At 36.0% G+C, this 12,462-nt stretch overlaps 1 protein-coding gene across 1 annotated transcript; it reads right to left on the reverse strand.

The window, feature by feature from the left end:
* Nucleotides 1-132: 132 nt before the first annotated feature.
* On the reverse strand, nt 133-10,666 carry LOC104159165 (G2/M phase-specific E3 ubiquitin-protein ligase-like; the record flags this gene model as incomplete). Its single annotated transcript, XM_009696997.1, has 10 exons — nt 10,630-10,666; nt 9,486-9,583; nt 7,367-7,468; nt 6,619-6,743; nt 4,618-4,783; nt 3,813-3,919; nt 2,647-2,763; nt 1,186-1,310; nt 950-1,082; nt 133-258 (listed from the first exon to the last, which is right to left on the reverse strand). Coding segments are annotated over exons 1-10 (1,136 nt in total), but the record flags the coding sequence as incomplete, so codon positions are not given.
* Nucleotides 10,667-12,462: the final 1,796 nt, after the last annotated feature.

A 12,462-nucleotide genomic window follows, 5' to 3' on the forward strand; every position in this document is an offset into this window, starting at 1 on the left:
ATGAGCTGCCAGTTTCTCCAGGAGGATGAACACACACACACACCCCCACACACCATGTTCTGTAGGAAATACTGTATAAAGCCATATGCTAGATAGATTACTCTTCAATGTAAGAAAAACAGAAGAAAATACTTCTTTCTCGGGGACCAGTTCCTGTTTGACATCAGTGGAGACAAGGACACCGTCACTCTGTTGGACGCTGGAAGTTCTAGGTGTGAGCAGGGTGACAAGTTGTTCTGGCACATTATCTTTGGTGATCTATAAGCCAAAACAGTATTTTAAGAAGAGATACAATTGAAGAATGCATAAACACTTCTTATTTGAAGATAGCAACATAGTTTCCCCCTATTTCAGTACTCAATCTCATTTGTATGTTCATTTACGTGAAGTCCATCAGTGAACTACAGTTCTACAGAACTACAGTTTTAAAAATAGTAGTTCAGCACTATATGGAGGTCTTAGAAGCCATTTTTAGTTGCAACCCATAAATGAGATGGAAGTCCTTGTACAGTAAGCAAATATTCGTTTCTACAGACTTGGATAAGTTTTTATTACAGTGGAGGAAAACATTATTTATGTAAATATCTCTGTAAGCTAGATTTCTAGCACACTATTAACATGGAAAAGATACTGATAAGCAACATTAGCTTTAAATTTTGCCATTTGTACATTCAAAGTTACCTCTAAATTCTTAAGATTCCTTTTACAAGGATCTAATTTTACCAAACTAAAAACTGGCTTACATTCCACTGAATGCAAATAACAATAGCAAATTTACAGAGTTCACAGCTTACTCTGAAAAATTTAGTCACTAAACTTTGCTCCAATTTTATTCAATTTGCTATTCAGTGTAAGAAGTTCCTCCTATGGAATAAGCCATCATCTCCTCATGTTTAAATACATTGTTACGTTATAATCAGTTTCTGCTTGAAAATGGAAAACTACACACTGGAGAAGAAAATTGCGTTGAGGTCCAGGTGACTGCCGAGGGCACTTTGGAGATGGCTCTTCGAGCAAACAAGTTGTCCCACCCGTCTTTTCAGAGGTAGCCAAAGAACGCTTTTTCTGTTTACTATAGTTCCCTGTATGATTAAATTATATTAATTTAGTGAATTTGCTAGCTGTAAAACATACAGTATTGAAATTCATCATTTTAAGAAGTCACTGTCACATCCATAAATTTACCTGATTTTGCAAGGATACTTCTGCATTCCATGCACTCCCAGTCTTGCTCCCATGACTTCAGAGATGAACAGGCCAAATGAGTTCCACGGGAACCACAACACTGACAACGCTTTATTTCCCATTTACTAAAATTAAAAAACTTATGTATTTAGAATCAGACAGAAGAATGAGGCTAGGTAAAACAAAGAATATTCAACAGGAAGTGTAATCCAGACACTAAACTGACACAGCATAATTTTATCAATCTGGTAGGACTGTATATAATCAAGGGGAACTTTCTTCAGACAAGATGTATTCACAATTCCTGGCTGCAACAAGAAAAAACAGCTATCTATGTTCCAGTACCTCGTATTGAAAGAGGCTATGATTTAGTGTGCTCCCTTGCCTTGAAGTCAATAGCTTGCAGCCAGTATTTTCTCCTCATGTTGCTAGTCAGCAACATCCTCTGTATTTTATGGGTATCCACCATTCAGCTTTTCCAAATGGTAAATCTTCTAAAGGAGCATATCTGATTATTCTTACACATTCTGAATAAGACTCTTCATTAATGACAGTGTTTAAGTATCTGTTAGGTTTCTGTCTAGATTTCTTCGATTTTGCTTAAATATACAATGGAATGGAACAACGTGAGAGATGTTAGTTCAAATACTGGAAGTCTAAGGTACAACTCTTAAAGGTAAAGTAAATGCCAAGGTGCACACATACCATGAACAAACCAAGCAATGTATGGTCAAATCTGTACAAAGCAAAGTTAATGTCTACAGGGAATAACCTATCACAGTACTACAGAAACAAGTTTTCAAAGTAGAGGCTCTGACAGCTTTGATTATACTCATGCCAATGGAAGATATACATTTCAGAAGCACAGAAATAAAACAAGAAAGAATGCAGAAAATGGACGTGTGAATCAAAACTAAGCAAGTGGTAGAGGAGAATAAAGCCTTTCAAATGATCACTCAAGCCTCTCATTAAGCTGTCAGCAATATTCTAGCTGCCATTTGCATGCAGATTTTTGATTTTAGATTGATTTTATACAGCTAGCTAATTTTCAGTTCAGTCTAGTACTGTAATGAATTTCTTGTAAAGCTATTAAGTATTCTAACAATTATTAAATTAAGCTTGGAATGAAAGATATACATTAGTTTAGGCACACGCTACTCTACATGCTATGTGGATATACAAATTCTGCTTCAGCTCTGTATCAAAATGAGAACAAGGACAAGATAACTGATAATCAATTGGTTTGGTTTTCTTGGCTCTTATAACCTGATTAAATTAGAGAAAATTAGTATTGAAATATTATAAGGAACAAACCAAACATTTTACTTGGACACGGTATCTTGGCTTGACATTAAAATCTGGTGCTGAAAAGCATTAAAGCATTTAAATAAATAAAAACCCCACCAAAACACCGAAGAGCTATTCCATCCTAGGTTATACCTTCCTGCAAAACTGTCATACCTATCAGGTTCATTATAGTCTCTTCCTTTCTTGCAGAGACATCTTTTAATGTCACAGTGTTGATAACATTGCAGTAGGTCTTGATATGCATTCTCTTCAAGTTCCCAAGATGCATCCCTATAAACAAGGCAGAAGATCTGTTATTACAACTGTATTTCCAATTGTTTAAATGGGTTACTCTGTGTTTGGAAAAGATGTATGTAATAACCACATGAAGCTATTTCAATCATGTAATGTTCTAGACAACAGCTAGACAACTGAGAGGGGGAAGAAAAAAGTCTAGGAACAAAAATAATACTACAAAATACACAGACTTTTTCTTGTGTACAGTTACTTTGATTAAAGTATTTATTATTTTTCACATGACCTTAGGGCATGTTTGCTCCATTTCATATTATTCTGCTTTCTCTCTCCCAGCACACATGGATATTTGTTTTGGCAGTCTACTTAAGTTATCACTGAAAATGGTCTCATAAAAAGTAACCTGGAATTTTCCAGGCCAGTACAGCAAAGTTCATCAAGTATTTTGACTCTTCTTCCTCTCCAAAATCTTGACCTTCCGTCTCTGGAGGGAATTAATGGTACTCTCTGAAGAGACTAACAGTTATTAAAGAACAATACTTCTAACAAAGAAACATCATTCTGATCACTTTCCGTCTTATTTTGAGCCCCATCAAATGGTGGAAACCTTATGAAAAACAGCTCAGAATTTTAGAAGCAGTTGCTATACTAAACATATCCTTAGTAATCCCCTGGGAGAAGATGGAAGCTGTATGGCTGAGTAATCAGTAGATTATCATATTGTCTGGACAGATATTCAGATCATTTAAAAACTTGAGCATGGAAAATACACTTCTCAGCAACCTCTATGTTAATGCAAAATTCTTGTATTTAATAAGTGTTTTGAGTTTTTTAATAGGTCCCTGGTTGAATCATGGCATTAAAAATGATTTTTTTCCAGAGTTTCCTGCTTTGTGTTTGAGATTAGTAATTTGGCCTTTGACAATTTTTATGCATAACTAACATTACCAAACCAAACAATTCATCGAAGGTAGAACTGAGGTTTCACATATTAATAGATGCAGTTCTACAGAATAAATTAAAAATGGTTTTAACACCCTATCAAAGTTTTTCTAGAAAGAGTGATTATTTACAAAATTACTTACTTTTCTGGAATGTGTATGCCCATTCTCAACATTTCTTTCTGAAATTTGTCCTTGTTATTACATACTGCGCACCTAAAGAAAAATATCCCAGCACTCAAAGCTTGACACTGTGTCAAGAAAAAAAAACACAACAAAAAACCAAGCCAATTATTGAATCACTACCATCCTTAGGATGCCAATAAACAATGTCTTAATAATCTATAACCATTACATTCATGGATACTGTCCTGACGTGGATGTTAAAGCTGACATGAATCATGATGTCACTTAACACTGAAGCAAATGGCGAGCATTTTCTCTTCCTTTAAAGGACAAGAACTCACATGCTAGAATCAGGTTCATAAACAAAAGCATAATCCTTTTCAATCAACCTCTCCAGATCTAGAATGAGTTTACAAAAAGAACCTTATAACTTTTTCCAGCTCTGGACTTAGGCAAAGAAATCTGATGATGGATAAACAACATGTTTAGCATTTAGATTCTGCAGATAATGACTTCAAGAAGGCAACCACCTAGGCCGGACTTCAGTGCCTAAAAATAACTAAAGGCATGAAGTGTATCACACATGCAGAAACATGGGGGGGAAATTAAGAGCATTAAAAAAAAAAAAATCCTTCTTGTAAGACATTAGTCTCCAAAATACAATTTTAGCATTGTCCTTCAAACCTAGTATATTTCCATACCTACTGCCCACCTTAACCCTAAGCAATTTTACACGATTTTAAGCAACTGCTCCATTATTTTTAAACACAAGAATGTGATCTCCATGGATACAAAGAAGAAAGAATGGGAGAACCTGTGTTACCTGCAAGCATTCTCGATGAAACCAAGTATTTTTACAGCAAGGACTTTTCAATACAGTGTACACTGGAAGCTGTTCAACCAAATCCAGGCATATTGTACACTCTGAAGTTCCTCTAGATTCTTTATCTGGAAACTTTTGGACTGGCTTATGTTCCCAACAGTAAGATCTAAAAATAATAATTTAAGGTTCCCTTATCAAAACAACATTTTAAGAACATTCCTCATAAAATTTGAGGATAGCAAAATGAATTCCCCATTATATCAGTTTTTCATGAATAAATGCTGTGCAACAAGCTGAAAAGGCAGACATGGACTGGTTTTGGCTGGGATAGAGTTAATTTTCTTCATAGTAGCTTGTATGGTGCTGCGTGGATTTGTGATGAAAACAGTGATGATAACACAAGGATGTTTTAGTTATTGCTGAGCAGTGCTCACACATCAAGGCCTTTTCTGTTTCTCACACTGCCCCACCAGTGAGTAGGCTGGGGGTGCACAAGAAGATGGAAGGGGACACAGCTGGAACAGCTGACCCCAACTGACCAAAGGGATACCCCATACCATAATGTCAAGCTCAGCAATAAACCTGGGGGAAAGAAGGATGAAGGGGAGACATTCTGAGTGACAGCATTTGTCTTCCCAAGTAACTGTTATACATGATGAAGCCCTCCTTTCCTGGAAATAGCTGAACATCTGCCTGCTGATGGGAAGTAGTAAATGAATTCCTTATTTTCATTTGCTTGCACATGCAGCTGTTGGTTTACCTATTAAACTGTCTTTATCTCAACCCACGAGTTTTCTCACTTTTACCCTTCCAGTTCTCTGCCCGTCCCACTGGGGATAGTGAGCAAGCGGCTGTGTGGTGCTCCGCTGCCTATCAGGGTTAAACCACAACACACATGTAAACAAATAATGTATCTAACAGAGCAAGTCAATAGAACTATAGTAAGGAAGAAACATGTCGCCAACTGATGCTCTGTAAATTACAGAGATCATACGCCCTTTCTCTTAAAACTTTTTTTTTTGGTCCAAATAAAGCATTTCCTGTCCTCATAACCTCAGGTTCTTCCTATATTTCAGTGTTATCAGGACATTAAAGGAGCAATTTTGAGTTTGCATATTGATTCCACAGAGTCTAGGTAGTGTGATAACTTTTATAACTTAAGATATTTTCAAATAAGACAGCCAAGAAACCCAGTTCTAGAAGAAACCTTTCTGAAAATGCATTATTTTTACATGTGCTTGACTTAATACGGAGTTGTTTATTTAAAGAAGTTAAAGTGTCTGCCAGACTTCAATCCACCTACCCTACAAACTCAGCTTACAGTAGGCAGAATAAAGCCATTACCAAATGCACTCAAGCGTTTTTTGACTACAGCCAAGATGCTGGACAGTAAAAGAAGATAAAACATTTTTTAGACATTTGGTATTAAACACATTTCTCCTGTAGTCCACCTCCAAGAAGAGTCATGTGCTTTGAAACATGATGGAACGGCACACAGTGTGTTTTGACTGCTGAGAGAGGCAGCTAAACCACTGCCATTTCCACAAAGGCACAGGAAGCAGGCAAACAAAAAACCAAAACCAACCATTTTGTAGTTTATTTCAGCGTTTAGGATTTAATGCTCAATTTTATAAACAATTTAACTACTTGTAGAAGCACTAAATTATATCTTTACAAGTGTTGTGAATTTAGTTTATAGGTACCAGGTATGCAATATAACTGCTTGTCCTTCATGTTTTCCACAAACCAGATATTTTCCTTAGATAATCTGATGCAATCTATAATTATGCCATCTCCCAGGCATTCACCTGAAAACCCACTTCCAAAATTGAAAATGTCCAAAGATTGCTCCCAAACCAAAGGTGCCAGGAGGGAAAGCTCTTCCTGGCCCTCACCTTCCCTTGGCTTAAAGCCTATCCAATGACAATCCATGAAAAAACAAATCACCTCCCGTATAAATATGAATTCAAAATGAAAAAGCAACAAAACCCCAGAACTTACCTGAAGTCTTCCATGAACTGGAAAATACATTCCTTTTGTATTCCACAAGGAAAATGGTAACTTCGTTTGCATTTGGGAGCTACACATCCAATTGAAGCACCCTTTTTCTTACAGATATTACATTTCTGGGAATAATTTGTTTCAGAAATAACAGAATATTAACATGCAAAGTCCAACTAAAATTACAGGAATTGAACAAATGAAAAAATTATAAAGTGTGTAAGAATGTATATCGGCCAATAGATTGTAACTGTGACAAAACTATTGTGTTTTAGCTCTATCCCAAGGAGTAAAGATATAGAGTTATTTCATAGACTTTGATTTATATATTGATTGTTTTATATGCATGTTGACTTGTGACACGTAAGCCAAAATACAAGTTTTTTACCAGTACCTATAGTTTAGTTGCATCTATAAAACTATATAATGTCAGCTTTTGGCTCAGCATAATGTCATGAGGTATTATGCATGTGTAATTTGCTCTTATTCATTTATCTGCAACAATAAAAATAAAAAAATAAAAAAAAAATAAAAATACTAGCAACCTTCTGCAGGTTTTATTGCCCCTTGTGGCTTCCACAAACCCAATATACTGTTACTTAAATGTAAAATTCAAGATGCTTGAATGAGCTCAGCACACTACCCATTGGAGAAAGAAAAGACAACAAAACAAACCCCACAGGTGGTACTAAGCGCACTTAAAAGTTACTTTTTCCCCCCTTGTAAATACCAAATACTTCATTCTTACCAGTTTTGCAGCTCTATTTACTTCTTTTCTAATGTCGGTGATTAAGAATCCATCCACACCTTCACCTTCTTCCCCTCTCTGCCAAATGCCACTTGACATCAACTATGAAAACAAATTAAGTATTTTAAAACATTCACCTACCTAAAGATTTTAAATTACCTACACTGTGTTTGTCAAGTAAGAGTTTAGCCTAACAAAGCCTCTGTGTAACATTTTAATGATTAAAAAACTGATCCAAAACATCTACATATTTTTGTCTGACGTGACACAATAGGGAATAGTAACCAGTAACATGAAAATATACATTTCATAACATCAAAGTCTTACATAATACTGTGGAGCCCAAGAAGGTGTACTTTACCTTCGCTTTTGAAGTATATGGACTATTCAGATAATTGTCAAACAATTACTTTCAGCATATAAAGCTTCAAAGGAAGTAAAATTAAATTAGTTTAGTTAATGTGAATGACAATTGTGCTGTGGAGATAATGAAGCACAGTAGGAAGTATGTGTACTGAAGTGCAACCGAAGAGGAAAAGTAATTCACTTTAGAGAATTAAATACAAACAGAATCAAGTAACTAGGCAAGTCAGAAGAGCCTGATGATAATTTAAAGTTACTAAGTAAGGCAGTTACTTCACAAACTTCAAATAACTAAATAGTTTCACAACTTGATGACTCCTACAGTCTTCACAATCTCATTTTATAATTTCAACATAGCACCATTTTCTAACTAGAGAGTTTTATCAATATTTTAGTCCAATAAATGTAAAATTTTATACCAAGGCCAATTAAGAATATATTTTTTTTCCAAACGTGAGACATTTGGCAAAGAGAAATGAAACTGCACCACTAATGGGCCTCTTTCTAGAACTCTCTTCTTATATAATATTCAGTATATTTAAGTAAAATCACAGGGTTTTGTTTGTTTTTAAAAAGCAGCAGGAACCAAAACCTAAAAGGTGACTGCAGGAAGCTGATCACTGTAAAATATCTTATAAATCATAAGGCTCGGTGTTGCCAGCATGCCCTTTTCTAGCTGTTCTGCTCCATCAGGAAAGGACTTCTTCCTATCATTTCATACGGCCTTATGTATGACACAAAATTATCATGAACAGACCTGAATTTCCTTCCAGCTGCTTAGAATTTAAGAAAAAAAAAAATCTATCTTTACGCTTCAGAAAGCTTCCACTCTGCCTAGTCTTTAAAGGATTCAATATCCAACCTATTAAGCCATCTTCAATCAACACAATCTTTAAAGAACTGGTTGAGAAAAAAAACGCAAACAAAACTCCCAAATTGTTCTTGATATTCTTGAGACTGTTTTTTTTAAACTTGGGAAAGCATTTCAAAATCTATTTATTAACAAACAAAAATCCCAGGTTTTTTTTTTAAGGTAGTCATTAATTTAAAGACCTAGAAAAATTTAAGAGTTTGAAAGGTAGTTTAAGTATATCTTTAAGAATATGAATCTTGGAAAATGTCAAGTGTGATGACAAAAGATACTCAGCTGTAGTTTATATCATAGCTTTGTTCAAATTATAAGCTTTTACTACATAGTGATACTGCAGCTGTATATGATCAGTAGGGTGCATATTACTAAACTGAAAAGCAGGACTATTTCTCAAGCGTTACAATGTCCTATGTAACGTCAGAGAACTCACAGCCAAACAAGAACTAATGAGAAACGAGAAAAAAAAAAGACAACTTTTCTCTACTTTTTCCACAAGGGGTGGAATTTTCACACTCCAAATTTTGAAACTACACTTCTCTTACAGAAGCAAATATGTAGGTGCAATCTGTTCCCTTTTTCTTAACATGTACCTTCATTGCTCTGATAGGTTGGGAGAATTAACTAATTCATTTAAATGGATCATGAACAGAACTTAGCTTTGAATAAAGGCTTGTTAGGATTTATTTATTTCATCTGGTGCACCTGACAAGTACAAGCCTTCAAGGCTACAGGTTAAAGCTGACAGTTCAAGCTTTACCACAAAACTGTTACAACAACTGTTACAACAACTGTTTGGACAGGTTATTACTATTTAATACTTGTTGCATTTACTTTTTTTTCCCCACTTACAACAGACAAGCTCCAAGATCAATACCACATACTTACCAAACAGTAATAATGAACAGTGAGATCGTATTCCACATAGGTCCTTTTTTCTCCATACTTTTCAGGGCAGTCATCTGTCCGTCCACAGAGAACACAGACTAAAATATAGAATCATGTTTATAATCACAGTGAATGTACTGAAATTACTGTGGATCAGCTGTACAGAAGTAACTTTAATCTCTTTTAATCACATGCATCTTGAAGGAGATTACTGGATAAAGGACAGTAGATATCCCTCTCTCCTTAATGTTGAATTTCATAGTAAATACAGAAGAGGGTACTATTTGTTCCTTCTCTAGTGTCTGAAAATACTTCACCAGTTCCACCTGCCTGCTGGTTCAGGAGAGGGCTATCACCCAAGCTAAATTCACAAGCCAATCGTTCTCCCAACTACAACATTCTTCCCAAAACACCCAAAGATAATTATCAAACAGCCAACAAGCTCCAGATGCATGTGAAATATGTCATCTAATCCTTTTTAGTATTATATATAAAGACATCACCATATTAGAATCCATGAGGCAACTTAACTGTTTCTTTGTATACCTGTGTGATAACCTTTGTGAAAAGCATATGAATGGTATCCTGACTGTATCAAGTCATGTGCTACCAGTGCTTTTAAAACGTATGCTAGTTTCAAAACATTCAGGGATTTGAGGTAACATTGGAGTCAGCTAAAACCTTGAGGATTTCCCCATTTCTGCGGTTCCTAGCCCACTAACATACTTCCACAGACATTTAATATCTTCCCTTCAATTCTCAATAGATATGTAAGATACATTTTCAACATTCTAACAACAAGAACAGTCATAGTAGTGATGACAATTAGAGGTACTGCTTCACCCTAAGAAAGTCTTGAATGATACATCTCAAACACGGCTGTGTGTGATTTGGCACCTAAATTCCCAAGGTTACTTTCTTAAAACTTCTGCAGAAAAGACTATTTTTAAATACTGCAATTTCAGCAAACAAATCCAAGGACATTTACAAGTTATTTCTTTTTTATGCCCTGAGACAGTGGTTCCAACACAATTTGACTACTGAAAATCGACCTCTTCTTTGAGCCCAAATAAAGCACGTTATAATTGGTATTTTATATGCAGATTGAAGATTTCTGTAACTATTTAATAAAAACCTTACTTACACAGACTTTGAATGTCAAAATTATCGTTTTTACTCATCCTGAGTTCTTCTGGCTGGCTGTCATGAAAAAGAAACAAGGTGTCAAATACATCTAATACATTAGCAATGACCGTTATATACCGCTTTCACATTTTATTTTATTTTAAATTGGAAAAAAAACCCAACACCTCAAACTCAGTAAATTAAAAATGGGATCAAAACCAATATTATAATTCAACTGTTATCGTGAGAGAGAGATCAGGATGCAAATGTTCAGAAAAAAATATTCCCAGATCAATGAAACACATAGCAACTTTTAACTATTTCCCCAAACTATCAAGCAAGGTATTTTATTTTCAAAAGAGAAAAATAAAAAAGTCCAATGTATAGACTTAATTGTACAGAAGAGTTTGTAGTTATTTTAAACACCAAAAATAATGACCCAAGGACAACCAAGGAAGTGGCAGTGACTCCTGCTCAAATAAAGACTGTATTAACATGAGGAATTTGGAAGGAAAAAAATTAACTGGGTAGGGTAGTGATGTAACTATGAAGATAAGACTCCACTGTTTGGAGAAAATGCAGGATCATGGCCTAGTCAAAGAAATCCTGATCCAAGACTCAAAAAAAAAAAAAAAATTGTTGAGGAATCCAAAACAGGGACATGCATACAGGGGAATTTACACCATTCGGAACTATGTATTTTACATTCTGAAGTGGAAAGTAATTTATTTAGAAACATTGACCTAACCTGCACTTCTTTCAAACATCGAATGTCCCTAAAAATTAGATCCCAAAGATACATTAACATGGATACACCGGGAGTTGGTCTTTACTGTGTGCCACACCATGCATCCTAGCCCACCTTGGGAAAAAATAAAAAAAATACATGTTTCTTCACCGCAGCACTAAGACTATTCTTTCTCTAGCGCAAAGCAGAACCCTTTCAGGAACATATCTGTAAATCTTCGACTTGCCTTCTCTTAGGAAACTGAAGAAAGCACTACATAAGTTTTGCAAGACCAGAACCACAGGTGACTGCCTGCAGATCCACGGTAGGCAGACAACTTCCTTCACACACGCCGAAGGGAGCAGGGAGGCAGCTGTAACAAATCCAACGTCCAAACCTGACACCTGACTCCGAGCTACCAGAATTTTCGTATTTACAGTTCAGGTGACTGCCAGGTACAGAGTTCAAGAACAAGCCTCAGCCTAATCCAAACCATTGCAAATAAAGTACTGCAGCCATTTTGCTGGAGTTTTAGGAAAAGAGTTTCATGGAGAAAGAAAAAAAAAGGGAGGCAGAAGTCTCAGGCGCAAGGCAACTGCTCTATGCCAGTGCACTTTGTTTAAGAACTGGCGTAGTCGTACACAAAAGACCTTAGCCTGAAAACGGCCTAAAAGGAAAACAAAAAATAAACAATACTGCAACCAATTTAGGCCAAGAGGCTCTTAAAAGCACACACTGCACTGACAGTCAGGTGAAATAATTGGTTCCAGTTTTCACAGAAACACACTTCCCTCTTTCTAAATTACAAAAAATAAATACACTTCATCAGGTACCGGGGGAGCAAAAGACAAGCACACACAGCTCACAGACATTCCCTTCTCTTCGGGATTTCCCAAGAATGGTCACTGTCAGTTTCACAGTCCTGAACCTACTAGGGTAATACAGCAAAGCAGCAATCTGTATATAACCACACAAGACCAGATTTTCACCTCAGACTGTTTTAAAAAGCCCTACCAGGTGAAGGAAGTACCTATGTGGCTGGAAACAAGAAAAGCACCTTCCTACCTTTCCCTGGCTCCAGCAAAACAGAAAAAAAATCGCTACTCTCCCCCCCCCCACCCCCCC

Source organism: Cariama cristata, unplaced genomic scaffold (assembly GCF_000690535.1).
Source record: "Cariama cristata isolate BGI_N322 unplaced genomic scaffold, ASM69053v1 scaffold20823, whole genome shotgun sequence".
Lineage (NCBI taxonomy): Eukaryota > Metazoa > Chordata > Aves > Cariamiformes > Cariamidae > Cariama > Cariama cristata.